This window comes from Chiloscyllium plagiosum, unplaced genomic scaffold (assembly GCF_037043375.1).
Source record: "Chiloscyllium plagiosum isolate Xiang-an unplaced genomic scaffold, Cpla_swu_hap1 HiC_scaffold_48, whole genome shotgun sequence".
In the NCBI taxonomy this organism is placed as follows: Eukaryota; Metazoa; Chordata; class Chondrichthyes; order Orectolobiformes; family Hemiscylliidae; genus Chiloscyllium; species Chiloscyllium plagiosum.
In genome coordinates this window covers 11,391,033-11,406,214 of record NW_028270186.1, presented here as the reverse complement: position 1 = coordinate 11,406,214, position 15,182 = coordinate 11,391,033, and the positions used below count along the sequence as shown (strand labels likewise).

Sequence of the window (15,182 nt, the reverse complement as noted above, 5' to 3'; positions counted from 1 at the left end):
GAGGACAAGGACAGCAGACACATGGGAACATCACCACCTGTAAGTTCCCCCTCAAGCCACTCACCGACCTGACTTGGAAATATATCATCGTTCCTGACTGGCACTGGGTCAAAATCCTGGAATTCCCTCCTTAAGGGAATTGTGGGTCATTCTACATCATGTGGACTGCATCAGTTCAAGAGGCAGCTCACTACCACCTTCTCAAGGGCAACTTAGGATGGGCAACAGATACTGGCCAGCCAGGGATACCCACATCCCATGAGTGAATTAATAAAAAGATGAAATAAAAAGAGATGCGCCAACAACACAGAAGCCAAGTAACATAAACTGGGACTTGACTCGAGTTGTGGAGCTCTCAGGACCATTGAGTGAGCATCCAGCAGGGTACATAATGAGGAGGTACAAAGTGGGAACATTTGAAATTTGAAAGGTTTATCAGCAGATATTTTGGCACTGCGAGTGAGAGACCAGAGACCTCTCTTTCTGTTGACTGGCAAGAAAAGTTGAAACTAACAAAACAAGTGACACATGACATAGATGGAATGAGAATTGACATCACAGCAGAGTTAAAGATCACACAACACCAGAGTCCAATATGTTTATTTGGAAGTACGAGCTTTCGGAGTGCTGCTCCTTCATTAGGGAGCAGCGGTCCAAAGGCTAATGCTTCTAAGTAAACCTGCTGGACTTTAACCTGGTGTTGTGTAATTTTAACTTTGTCCACCCCAGATCAACACTGACACCTCCAATCATCACAGCAGAGGACAGAGAGTGAAGACATATGGAACACATTTGGCAATTGAGAGAAGTTCCACTGGGATGTGTTGATATATTGGACGTTTACCTTGGACTCACTAACACGTGGACAAGGTACATTTAGAATAGGCCCAAGGACATCAAGACATTTTTGGCCTATTTTCGTGTGCACATTCCAACTTTGTCATGCAATTTCAAACTTAGAACTGGCAGTTTCCACTTTAACTCTTGTTACCACAAAAACTCACTACATAGAATACAAGACTAGGTCAGTTTGAGAATTCTGCTTTCAACACCAAGTTTGGTTGCCATCTGGTAATTGATGAAAGCAATCTTTAGCAAGACCACAGCAAGTCAGAGACAAATACACCAAGTGGCTGGCAAAAGTGTAGTAAATGGAGCAGCATCACTTACCAAACCATGCTTGTTGTTCCCCTTGAACTTCAATGGCCAAACCAAAGTCAGCGAGTTTCACAGCAGCTCCTTTGCATTTACTGGCTAGGAGTAAATTTTCAGGCTTCGGGTGTGGTATTTGGTGGAAGGAAAATTTCCATTGTTATGCAATAGAATTCTTAAAACAAGAGCAATTGCTTGATCAAAAAGTTAATCCCTGCTTTAAAAGACTTATTTTAGTTGAAGCCAATAGCTCAGAGAATCAGTGCATTCATGTGAGACTGCACTGCATGAAAGGATTTATCCACATTCCAAGGTTTCCATCACCTTAACTGTGGAGTCAGCTGTGAATGGGGTGTAGACATTTCCTCTTCCCTTATAATTTAAATGGCCTGCACCATTCACACTGTCAGTTGGTAACTGTTTCTGGTGAATGGGCAATTCTACGTGACATAGTTTGAGCACCAGCCTGCACTGACACCACACACAAAAAGTGACAGAAGTTGGAACCCTCTTCAGCACGTGACACTGGGTTAAGTTATAATTTCAGATGTCAGAATGATAGAAGCTAGCTAACTCATGTTATTGGGGGTATGTAGAAAAGGCAGGCTGATGAAGTTTGATCACTTATCAGCTTTAATCTTACTGAATGGTAGAACGTGCCTGAATGGTCTCTTCTTCCTGTATTCACTGCCGGGTAAGATATTAGGCAAGAAGTTGACCAGTTGGGTGTTAGCTCAGGGTGGGTGGTTGGTGAAGGAAAAATCAGTAAGTCAGTATCCTGAAGATCCAGGTAAGTTAGTCTCCACAATTCAAGAATATTTGTGCTGATTTCAATTGGTATGGAATTAAATGCAGTATGATTGGCCTCAGAGTCCTGGACTGTGGACTGGCATAAAGCATCGAGGTATGGCCATTTCTCACCATTTGGCTGTGTGAAAAGTGAGGGAGGATGTGAAGAGAGGCCTGGGTTGACTGTGGTGCCCCAAATACTCAAGAGGTCTTGGTGACACGAGGAGAGAGAATGGAATGTGATCAGTGCCTGGAGAGCAGCATGGTGAAGCATCAGCTGCATTCAGATAGTAGGGTCGCAGAATGGGTGGCATATATACATTCAAAAATCAGTTTTTAAAATGGTTTTGTTGGTTTATCGATTAATCTGATTAATTACGGTAAAACAATTGATGGCAGCAAAGTGCTTCAACTCACAAGCAGTGGTACTGGGTCGTGAGCTGTTTAAACAATTTGGAACATGAATTTGCCCTCAGGTCTACAGACAGTTGTCAAGTGAAAGCTCAGCTTTTACTCACAGGAGAAGCAGAAGGTGGTGCACGGATCTTCTTGTCCACGTGTGTTTGTGTCAGGGTGATTGGCTAATCTGAGTATTCTAAGGGGGCATTCAGGATGTCTAATTTGGGATGGAGTGAGGTACGTTAGACCAGGGAAGGGAAGGCTTGCAAAGTTTGGTCTACTTCAGAGATAAGGCACCTCAGCCTGTGTGCTCTGTGGGGGGAGAAAGCAAAAACTGTCATTGTTGCCAGCAATGCTACCTCCTGCACTGTTTGACTGGCTTCAGCAGAAGCAGGATGAAATTAACTGATGAGAAAGTAACAAGGTCTCTCAGTGTCACCAACTTCAGCTGACAAAAACTGAAGATGGTTGACTGGAGTTTTACAAGAACTCTTTGGGATTGTAATGTCACTGTACCCTGGGCCTAAACGCTTCAGTTTATAGACAACCGCAGCTTGTGGAGCTGTCACCTTGGCAGCAGTGGTTGGGGAGGGGGGCAATTAATTAATTATCAAATGTATTGTTTTGTGCATCACAGTGAATTCATAAAGCAGTGACATAGTCCCAATGTTTATATATAACACTAGACCATCAACACTTTAAGAATCTTTTATTCACGTAAATACCACTTTTCCTTCATTTACTTTTAAAAGTAAATACTGACTGTCTTTATGATGTAAAAATAACTGCATAAAATTACTGTACTCATGATATAAATATGCAAAACCCAGCAACTAAATGAGAAAATAAACTACATTAGAAGCACATATTCTGATCTAAAGCAGCCATGCCGTTTTCAGCACATCCCAGTGATAGAGCTTTCCAGCCAAAAGACACATGCAAGAAGGAGCAGGCCCACCAAAAGCCTCAAGCCTTGTTAGAGAGAGCTGGTAATTTTAACACGGGCTTTCCACCTCATCCCATGTACGTCTCTTTTCCAAACCACCACCTGAAAACTTAGGTGATGTTGGACCACAAGAGGAAGGCACCATGCATTGGATGTTGACTCAGTCAATATAAAAACACACACACACCCAAACTCATCACGTCTTTTGGCAGGTGGCCATATAGTGGCATGGACGTCTGAATGAGAGCATTTGCCACCTCCATCTACATCATCCAGTGGCAATCAGCCATAGGCCAATATGAGACCCTTGCTCCTGTCACTCCCTGAAAAAAGGTCAGATTAAACCTTACAACATCACCTATATGTACTGAGGCAAAGAAAACTTAACTGAAATTCAAGGTAATATGAAACTCAAGAAAAAAATTTCAAACATTGATTACTGAACAGTGTTCTAAATTATCAGTTTGGCTGGGATCATCTCAGCTAATGATATAACGTTTCAACAAGTGGCTTTAAAATCTGATTTTTTAAAAATCATTTTCTCACATCTCACAGACTCATCAACACAATGAAATACAACACTCGAGACTTGCTTTGAAGAATTTCACTGAAGTGTCAGGTCTCTTCTCCAAACTCACCCTCCTGTCCCTTAGTGTGTCCTGGTTCAGTTAAAGAACTCTTCAATGTATGCAACCCGAGTTAAAACACCCTGAGCTGCTTCACAAAGAATGACTGGAGTAAAAGCCAAGAGAAGTTAGCATGCAGCTGTAGTTGCTTGAACAAAAACAAAGCAACACGGCACTTTTCTGGGTTTCTGTCGAGCAATGTGCTTAGATTAAGCGCAATTTATTCACCATGTTATTAATTCCAAATTCATCACAAGCCCTTTCAAGAGGTGAATATCTGCACTGATGGCAAAAGGCTACCAATCCCACCTCAAATATAATTAATTTGCTAACTACCCAGAAGTAGAAAGTCTTTTCATCAGCATACGTGGTAAGACTTTCACAACTGCACATATGCACCCTCAACAGCACACCACACCCAGAAAGTTCCCAGTAAGACTAATCTCAAAGGGAACCCTCAGTTCCTGTTCCGTGTTAAAATTACCAGTGCCAATGGAGCTGCAAAGAAATGTAAAACAGTTTACCAGAATATGTAAAAGACACAACTCGCGAGGGTTACAATCTCGCCGTCATTACTACAGTACAACTCACCTTAAGATCGCGATGGACAACACCCATTTGGTGGCAGTGCAGTACGGCTTCCAGGATCTGTTGAATGCAATGACTGCATGCAAACACCAGGGGGCGTGTTAGTTGCAGGTGAGTCTCACGTGGCACAGACTGGCGCTCTGTCTCTCTCAAAAAACATGTCTCAGCATAATGCCAGGCCAGGGCAAAGCAGGAGTCATCTGGTGCTGGCTCAATCCAGCAGGAAAAATGCAACAGAACCACTTTTTGGTTTGACTTGTTTCTCCATGGGAAGGTCGGGGATTTGATCGGCCCATTGCTGTCACAGAATATCTTGCATTCTAAATCAAATGGCTATACCAGGGAGGCAGTCTGTCAAAGCATACAGAATCTGCTTGATTCCCATGGGCAAATTTACACAGTAATTCAAACGCCCACATATGCACATGTGTATCACCCTCCTCTGAATACCCCACTGATTGACCACAGCAGAACAGGGCTCTTGTCCCACCACTTGTCTTCTGTCAGCCCAAACCAGGTCAGACAGGCACACCACCAGAAACAAGCAGCAACAGTCAGTTTTGAAACACAAGCATCTTGCTCACCACTATGTTACCTCAAAAGCAGCACTCAGATGTGATCTTTACCACTGCTACAGCCACTGAACAAACTAAACATTTGGGATAAACAGTAGACCTCAAAACAACCAAAGACACACAGCATATATCGTGATCATTGCTTGTGATCAGGACTTGGGGACACAATTTGAAACACCCATCACCTTCAAACTCCCAACTCAGTTCAATCCCAGGGTCACTTCATAGAAACTTGATGGCCCCATGTTATTTTAAATTACTTCTTTGCTTCAGTCTGTGGCTCCTGGCTGTTGTGAGGCTCATTTGAAAGAAGGTGCAATGTTCAGAGTTCTGAGATAGCTGTAGAAAATTAGTGCATTTCCTGAACCTTCACCCAACCCAAGCTTCCCACTGTTAATTCAAGATCCAAAGAACTCAAAACATTATCTCATTGGGGCCAGCTCTCATTAGAACGTGAAGAATGTAAACATTTTTCTAAGAAACAATGATTTCATATTGACATCGTGCTCTCCCACTAAAAAATGCAAACTGAACTGCCATAACAGTACAGAATCTGGATGTAGGTTTGCTCGCTAAGCTGGGAGGTTCATTTCCAGATGTTTCGTCACCCTAACAGGTAACATCTTCAGTGGGCCTCAAGCGAAGCAGTGTACATGTTTCCTGCTTTCTATTTATATGCTTGGGTTTCTTTGGGTTGGTGATGTTATTTCCTGTGGTGATGTCATTTCCTGTTTTTTTTCTCATGGGGTGGCAGATGGGGTCTAACTCGATGTGTTTGTTGATAGAGTTCCTGTTGGAATGCCAAGCTTCTCGGAATTCTCATGCATGTCTCTGTTTGGCTTGTCCTAAGATGGATGCATTGTCCCAGTCGAAGTGGTGTCCTTCCTCATCTATATGTAAGGATACTAGTGAGAGAGTAGCTAGTTGGTGTTCATGTATCCTGTTGGCTAGTTTTCTGCCTGTTTGAATTGTAACAAACACTACATTGGACAAACAGGCTGAAAACTAGCCACCAGGATACATGAATACCAATTAGCCACAAAACGACATGACCCTCTCTCAATAGTATCCTTACATACAGATAAGGAAGGACACCACTTTGACTGGGATAACACATCCATCTTAGGACAAGCCAAACAGAGACATGCACAAGAATTCCGAGAAGTATGGCATTCCAACCGGAGCTCTAGATCCCATCTACCACCCCCTGAGAAAAAGAACAGGAAATGACATCACCACAGGAAATGACATCACCAATCCAAGGAAACCCAAACATATAAATAGAAAGCAGGAATCATGTTCATTGCTTTGCCTGAGGCCCACTGAAGATGTTACCTATTAGAGTGACGAAACGTCTGGAAATGAACCTCCCAGCTCAGCAAGCAAACCTACATCCAGAACCTAAACCTGAGCTACAAATCTTCTGAAAACGCACAGTACAGAATCATGGCAAAAGGCTACCAATCCCAAAAAAGACAGCATGATGGCTCCGTGGTTAGCAATGCTGCCTCAGAATACCAGGGACCCAGGCTCAATTCCACCGTCGGGCAACTGTCTGCGTGGAGTTTGCACGTTGTCTCCATGTCTGCACAATCCAAAGATAGATTGGCTATTGTTAAATTGCCCATAATACCCAGGGATGTGCAGACCAAATGGATTAGCCATGGGAAAGGCAGGGATGGGGTAGGGTGCTGATCAGGTGATCTTTGTGGACTTGCTGGGCTGAGTAGCCTGGTTCCACTCTGTAGGGATTCTATGCTAAGATTAAACTGAGAAAATTAATAGTTATATTAACTAAAAAGGATTTTTAATACTCATCTTTGCATTATCTCTCAATTGAAGAAAAATGATCTGAAGCTGGAAGGACTATGACACATGGACATTGATAGTTTCTCGGAATTACATCTTATTTTTTCATGAAGCCTCCAAAGGAAGGGTGATCCACTGGGAGATGAACAAATCTGAGCATTTGCAAGGATTCCACTGAGTGAGACCAGTGAAGTGCTGCAGGATTTTCAGAACAGGAGGTGAAAACTAAGTTCGCCTCATGATGAGTTCAAAATGAAACAGGGTCTCTTTTGATGCTGATCATGGACAGGGGAGAGGACCATGTGATTCTTGATGTCAACTGTTTATCATTTTGAATCTCAAAAATACTGATTTACCCACAAAAATATCATCAATGAAAAGAAACAATGAAAAACTCACATAATGGCAAATAAAAGTGAATATCAAGGTACTGTAATTATCTGAAAAAGGGGGGTGGAAAGAAGTCAGAATTATTCAAATCTGAGTATACAAAAGACTCAATAAATACCACAGCCCATGGTGAACGAGTTAACCTAATAATAAACCTGTTTTAGCCTTTCAGGTAATGCTATACAGTCACCCTCTATCAACTGATGGGAGTCAGCATTTAGGCAACGAGCAAGGCATTATATATTTCAAGAAAGAAAACAAGACCGCTCAAGAAAACCAATAGGTGACCAAATGTATATTGTACTGGTGCAAGAAACATTACCTCATCCTGTACTATGCCATCTTGCCATACCCCTGCCCTCAGCTTGAGCAGAGATGGTGCAAAATCCTTGTTCTGGAACATTAAATACCAACCTCAAGTTCAAAAAAGATTTCACGCCCTGTCATACAACTTCACAATTGATGGTCTATGTCCTGCAGCCTGATCTCAATGTAAACCAACATTGCCTGCATCTAACCACCATCCAAGTGACTCAGTGGCCTCAATTTTACCAAAACTGACCTAAGCAGCTTTAAATAATCCACCCATTGACCCGCAGTGGCGTGCAGTCTGATTCTTGTATGATACCGAGTGCCCCATTCACTTGATAGAGTGGTTGATCGGAGTCTCAGTTGTTGAAGCTGCCATGAGGAGGAGGAAGTGGTTCTAAGCTCATGCTTGGCCCTGGCCACAAACCAGTCTGTGCTTCTCTTAAAGAACATTGTCAAGAGCAATAAAGCATGACAGACTCGAGAAGGATGGGAGGGGTAGAAGTGCATTCGTGCCCTTGAAGTCTCAAAGGTCATGAGGGGGTAACATTTTCCAAAACAATACTTTATGTTAAATATGACAGGGTTTATGGGGAAGGGCATTCTGTTTCCAATATGTGCAGCAAGCTTTCACTGCAAAACGAATTCAAGTTTTTGACCTAGCATACAAGATGAGGGAACCATGAGGGCAAGGTGGAAGGGAGGTGGGTAGTTAGGGGGAAAGAGCACTGCTGATGATTAGAGTTTTCCCGATTGATTTCCTTTCGATTGCCTGTCACAGCTGAGAGCCCAAGAGACTTTTGGGAATGGTAGTGATAGCCATGCAAAGTCGGACAACGAAAATGAGGTAAAATAACAACACAAAAGAGGACAAACAATAACCAGAGGCAGAAGAAACTCTGCACCTGTAAACATGACACAATTTTAGACTCAAGCGTATCATTTTTTTTTGGTTCTTTTTCTTCATTCCTGTAAATGTTAGAAAATACTGACCTTCAGGTCCCTGTGAACTATGTCATGTTGGTGAATATGATTAACACTGTCTAGAATCTGATGAATACAGTGACTGTAAAACAAAGCGGGACAAGGAGAGACAAGTGGGGGGAGGGGGAGTGGTAAGGAGAGGAAGGGGGAGAACCATAGGACTAGTGAATGTTGTGGAAGTGAAGAGGAGAATCGTCACAAGAGGAGGAAGAAACGGACAGTTTTATTGGCACACAGACATCCACATGGTGCCAGAGCAGCGTTTGGTTAAGCCCAGTGGCAACTCACGCTTCCTTTGACTTTAAGTCTCACACAGTTAAACAAGAAATGAAATCTAGAAAGAACACAAAGAGTGGAAACAGTTGTAAGGTAATTTCTGACTGCTATGACTCGTAACAGCAAGGCAGTGATACTTAAAACAACGTGATCCACTAACACAGGACAAAGAAAAATCCCAAAAAACTGTGGAAAGCTCAAATAGGAACAAAAAGAATCTGGACAAAACCTCAACAGGTCAGAGAGTGTCTGTTGAGAGAAAAGAATGCTGCACAGTTTTGATGAACGGGTTATTAATCTGAAATGTCAACTCAGTTTCTCTCCAGGCTTTTTCATTCTTGTACCACTCTCACAAGACCCCAGCAAATAACCAAATTAATCACAAGCAAAATATCCAGTTGAAAGAGGTCAGCGGTCTCAAACACGTTTGCAATTTGCTCCTAGTTTAAGGATTATCTCTTTTAGCGACCTTTCTCATACAAAGTAAAACCCAGAAGAACCACTTTCTCATGTTATATGGCTGATGGGCAGTGAGGCTGGGTGGCTAATTGCATTCACTGATGCTGAAGTGCCCCTAACCATAGGCTGGAATCACTACTGAAAATATCTTATCCACCCATGATACATGCTGTTCTGGTGCATTGGTTGCATCCCTACCAGGAGAGCTGGGTTCAAGTCCCATATGCTCCAGAGGTGCTTGCTAATATCTCCCTTAACAGGCTGATTTGGAAATTACCTGTGCCACAGTGTTGATTGCTCCCACTTGGCTGAGTGTACAAAACTAGCTGCTGACATTAAGGTGATAAAGTGCAACCTCTTTCTCCATCCTCTAGCTCCTCTCTTTCATTGCTCTCGTTCCATCAGGTGTTGATGTAGAAAAAGGAAAAACTGAGGCATCAAAATCCCTGTAACAATAAACAACAATCAGCTGCCCTCACTCGGACTTGTAGACAATAGCCAGACTGTTTTGTGGTGAAATCGTCTTTTAATCTGTTATTCTGATGCTTCAGGACTCCATGGGGAAACTTGCATGGCTGCTGATCATGTGCTCCTCAGGCCTGGTGCAAGTTACCAAATAATTTCTAACTGAGGTCCTAGTTCCACAGCAGATCAGCATGCTTTTTAACTACAAAGGAATTGCTTGGTAGTTTAACAAAGGCAGATGCCATTCATCTGAGAAATTTGAAAGTTACGCAAGACATGTATATGAACAGATCTCCTATGGAATTCTTCAAAGGATTGAGACATAGGTTGTTTTATAACAAGTGAGATTTTTATCTACAAAGTGTGACTGTGAAAATCTGTGCAAAGGACCAAATACAACTCCACAAGACAGTCAACTCACATGATTTCGGGTCAGTGAAGTAGAAGGGAGGAGAGGAGTGCGGCTGGGAAACAGCTGTAAAAGGACTAAGGTGCACAGTCATAAACTGAGTTTCCATCTTTGATTTATCTTGATTTTTACCTTTTCAAATATAAATGTCTCCACAGCACCTTTCACACCATCAGGATGTCCAAGAATGCTTTCCAGCCACTGAACAAAGGTTCAAGTGAACTCACTGTTGTACCATAGTCAAACACAGTTGCCAAACTGCACAAAGTAAGATAGTACAAACAACAATACAAAGGCAAAATATTCTCTCAACTCAAAATCTCAAGTACAACCAGAAAGCACTGGAAATAATCAACAGGTCTGGCAGAATCTGGGCAGACAGAAAAGCAGGTTTCAGAGGAACGAAACACAAACTCTGTTTTGTGTCTCCACATTCTTGTAGATTATATATTTCAACATAATTTATCTTCCAGTTTGAAGTTTGAATTCATGGTGCATGTGTTTTGGTCTGTATGAATGAAAGGATTTGATGCTTCACTTGTAAAACCTTCTGAAGCTTTGTTTCATTCAAATAAAATATATGAGAGAGATGGTTCTTGGAAGCTAATGGGAATTTGTTCACACTGGGAGATTTTTTTACATAGGCAGTAGATAGGCTTCAGGTGGAAGGAACTTAACAGCATTTCTATTGGCAGGACAGAAACACCAAGAGATTTAGAAAAGATTTTGGTTTCAGTTGTTTTGCAGAAATCCTGGTTCAAATAAGAACAGCTTCACCTGAAGAGGATTGCTTCAAACTGTTCAGAAATAGGTTACCAATAGAAATACCAAGGATTTTAGTTTGAAATATGATAAATGTTGGGTTGAAAACTGCAAGTTGAAACTGAGCAAGTCTAAACTTAGTGAATGAAGAATCGAGAAAGCAGCTCACATTCTCAAGAACAGGAATTGAAGAGTCAGTTAAGCTCTGTACACTTGATAAAGAAGGGTTTTCTCTCTCGAGTTTGAGTACTGTAAATGGGTGCTATTAGGATTAATGGAATTGCATTATCACATGAAACTGTGTGCTTTGAAATATTTAAACCTGTGTTATCTGTAAAAAGCTTGGTTTCTTGTGTTTTGTCTTTGTGCATTTTGAATAACGTACATCCGTTTTAGTGTTAAAACCAAATCTGCAGTGCAGTATCGTGTGCTTGCTTCTGGGTTAGACCACCCCATTAAATGAGAAACGAAAATGATCTACAAAGTCAGCTCTCAGTCTGGAATCACAACAACCCGATAAGTGTTCCCAGCATTCTCTTCATTCCACAAACAGCAATGAGACAAATGTCAAGATAATCTGCTGGCTGAGGGATGTTACTTTGGACATTGAGAAAACTCTTCCAATATTGCAGTGCTATCTTTTATATCCACTGGAGAAACTACTCCCAACAGTGCAGTATGAACTTTGCACTGATATGGAAATGTCAGCTCCAGTTGTGTGAGAATGAGACATGAATGCATCACCTCTGACTCAGGAGCAACACTGCAGCACTTCCACCTCCAGCAAAGGATGTTAGAACACATCTTCCAAGTTTACACAGGCATTTTACAATACAACAGTTTGACAGGTGTATCCAGGGGTGAAACACATATTATTTCAAAGATTTAAATAAAGCTGTGTCCCAAGTGATATCGTATCAGGACACTAGGAGACAGACCAAATGTATTGTAATGTTGTATTTTACTGACTGAGGAGGAGAAGCAAGCTTGGAAGTAGTTAGAAGCACAACTGTTCCAAAGACGTGAAAGAATTTTCAGGATGATAGCATCCTTAGTGAAAACTGATTTCAGCAGACTCTTTTGTGCTTTGAAAAATATTTCACAGCTATTTCTGCCACAGAAAGCTCCATATTTGTGCATTTTGTATTTTTGGCCTGAAGAATTGTGATCAGATTGTATGAGAATAAAATGCACAAGTATATCAAGGACTTGGGTATCCCCTCCGCTTGGGTCCAGGCTGGTCTCCACAGCAATTCTGCTAAATTAATCCTGTTGTTCCTTGATACAAAGATGTCCCTGCCAATTAAAAAGCCTGAATTGTGACCTGGACTTTAGACCTTTTCTTCAATCAGAAGGGAATCCCACAATTGATCTCCATTCAGAAGGCACTTTAGATTTGCAAAGTGGCTTTCCACTACCTCAGTGCCAGCCACAGCTGAGCTACGAACACTCCCACCTTAGGATCAGGAGCTGTGGGTTCAAACTGCCATCCAAGAAACTAAAGCACAAAAATCTGAGCTGAGGGTGTGCTGCAATGTGCAAGCTGCTGGTATTTGGATGAGCCATCAAACCAAGGCCCCATCTCCAGTGGCTAGAAAAGCTCACATGGAACTGTTGCAATAACAACAAATGAATTCTTCCCACTGTGTCTGTGATTTGTTATTTCACAATCACATCACTAAAACAGATTCAGTCATTGTTCCCACATTTGCTGTTTGTGGGAGCTGGCTGTCTGCTTTCTACATTGCAACAGCAATGACATTCAAAAAAGTACTTCCCTGGCGATCCAGCATTGTTAAAAATCCTAAACAGATCTCAAATGTGGCTTTCACACGAGGGCTTTCATTCTCCTCTTTTTGTGATCGACAGAAAGACTGATGTATAACAAAGATACAACCAGCCAACAATGCTGCAACACTACTTACCTTGACAATCACAAAGCTGGGAGCCTGGTTGGGGAATTCCCCTTGAACCCTACCACTCTCTTTCACTTCCTCATGGATGAGGGGACAATGCCAACTTAAGCAGCCCTGTAACTCAGGCCTTTCGTGCTTTCACTGGATGGTGGGTGTTGCTGACCAGGTCAGCATTCATTATCCATCACTAGTTGTTCTTTCACCAAGTGGCTTGGTGGGCCATGTCATAGGGCAGTGAAGCGTTAATCATATTGCTGTTGGTCTCGGGTTAAACATAAGCCAGACTGGCCAAGGATGGCAGATACCCTTCCCGAACAAATTTGAGTCAGTCAGATGGGTTTTCTAACTCTAATGTTAAACTTCAATTCCACCAATTGCCACGGGATTTGAACCTGCGTCCTTGAAGTATCCTGTGCCTCTGCATTACTTGTCTCATGAAATTATCAAGAAGCCACAGTCTCCCATGATGTACAGAATAATGTTGAGGATTTGTTGAGGAAGTTGTGCTAAGATCTTGACTGACACAGGACCCCCTCACCCACATCATCATGCTCAGTAGTGAGAAATGACACTGGAAATTATGGTTGGTCCTGAAATTTTGAACAGCCATCCCCCCCGCCCCAAAAAAGTAGGATTTGTCAATGGGTAGTAAAAATTGTGATTTAGAACAATGATGATGGGGGAATACTATGTAAAACAAAATCCCTTTAGCCTTTCTATCACCTCCAATCTAAAACAAAAGACTGTCTTATTCTGGTCTAATAATTATAATTAAATGTAATAATGGCACTAACTGCTGAAGATCACTTGAGAGAGGCTGTTTTGAAAAAACAAAATTATACATTCTTCTATTGGAGCAGTGAGGCGAACGACCCACTTGTTTTTAAACAAGGCTGCGCAACAAAGATCTGCCAAGTAATACAAACCACAGTGCCACAGCCCTTGTATAAATTAAGTATAAGTCAATTAACACCAGTAAGCAGGAGCCCACTTCTTTCACCACTTGTTCATCACTGGCCGATGAACCAATCAATTTGAAATTTGGTCACATGAGCAGCGTTTCCATGGACCCGTGAACAATCATTTGGCAACATGAAATAGTGTAATTGAAGTCTGTAACTCATCTCTTCATTCTGGTCCTTGGTGCCTGGGGAATGTCAGAACAGCATAACGAGAAGGAAACAGTCTTGGACAGGGTTTGTTCCAACAAATCTTCTCATCACCAATGACAACTGAACACAGCAACGCATAGGCACAGTTTAACCTCTCCCACTGATTTTTTTAAATAGGATTAATCTGTGAATAAAGAAACTCATTGTCTCGAGATTATATTTTAACTCCAATCTGAAAAGGAATTAAAATCCACTGGTTTAGGAAAGCAGCAAAGGTTGCTGAGAAAACTTGGACCAATACAAATGTCCAGCAAAATCAGTGCACAAGTGTGAAGGATTGGAAAGTCAGCTCAAGCAGTATTCTTAAAATTACGAACAAGGTGCAGATTCAGGCTTACAGGGGCACAGAGCCCCTCAGTCATCTCCTCTTTTGAAATTGGCTCCCATGAGTGCTGGACCAGCTTCCACTGCTAGGGGAATGCTGCAAATGTTTGTGTCGGCTCGATAATAGGAAGGAGCTGATCCATCACATCACCTTGGTGAGTGGTATCACTGCACTGAAGGTCACCCGATGACTTGAGCAACTCCAGAGCCACGGAACCCAAGATATATATTCTTCTGAACATTTGTTAACAGCTTTAAGTTATGAACAACATGCAGGTGTTCTGGTCAATGTGACAGATTTTGTTACCAACACCAGAATCTTCCATTACTTGCGGAACAAGTTCTATTTATTTCAACAGGATTAAGAAGGATGTCTGAGATGGACAGACACAATCACCAAGTCTGTAAAGTTCTCAACAAAGTCATGCTGGTAACTTTGCAAATTGTGAATCTTACCCTGGCAATGAGTTTGTAAAAGGTTTCTTCTCAGTGTCTTCCAACTTTTACTTCCTCATAGCCAACATTTTGTAAATTAGTTTGACTAAATACAACAGCTAATCTCCTTACTCTTTAACCTGACTGATCATGTTCCCAAATCCTGAGTTAAACCGAGGGGATGAGTTGGAAACACAAAAATTTAGGAGAGTCCGAACATCAGAAATTACCTTACTCTTCCTCCCAAGTTCATTCACAATTAAAATAAAAATCTTCTTTTTCTTAACATCAGAGACAAAACGGGAAAACTGGCACAGAAAACATTCAGAAGTGAGGTCATCACAGATGTAAACATGTGCAAGCACAATTAAAACACAAAGGAATAGCTTGAGGTGCA

The 15,182-nt window shown here is 41.8% G+C and overlaps 1 protein-coding gene across 50 annotated transcripts in view; it reads right to left on the bottom strand.

Moving 5' to 3' along the window:
- Nucleotides 1-15,182, bottom strand: part of camk2b2 (calcium/calmodulin-dependent protein kinase (CaM kinase) II beta 2) — a 264,708-nt gene that overhangs the window by 119,771 nt on the left and 129,755 nt on the right. For 40 of the 50 annotated variants that reach the window (XM_043681401.2, XM_043681411.2, XM_043681417.2 and 37 more), the window contains exons 6-7: nucleotides 4,504-4,576; nucleotides 1,171-1,273 (exon numbers count right to left, since the gene is read on the bottom strand). In XM_043681401.2, coding sequence (XP_043537336.1) covers nucleotides 1,171-1,273; nucleotides 4,504-4,576 — 176 coding nt within the window. Of the gene's footprint in view, nucleotides 1-1,170; nucleotides 1,274-4,503; nucleotides 4,577-8,576; nucleotides 8,650-15,182 lie in introns of all 50 variants that reach the window. The other 10 variants (XM_043681403.2, XM_043681412.2, XM_043681409.2 and 7 more) reach the window with 1 other exon arrangement.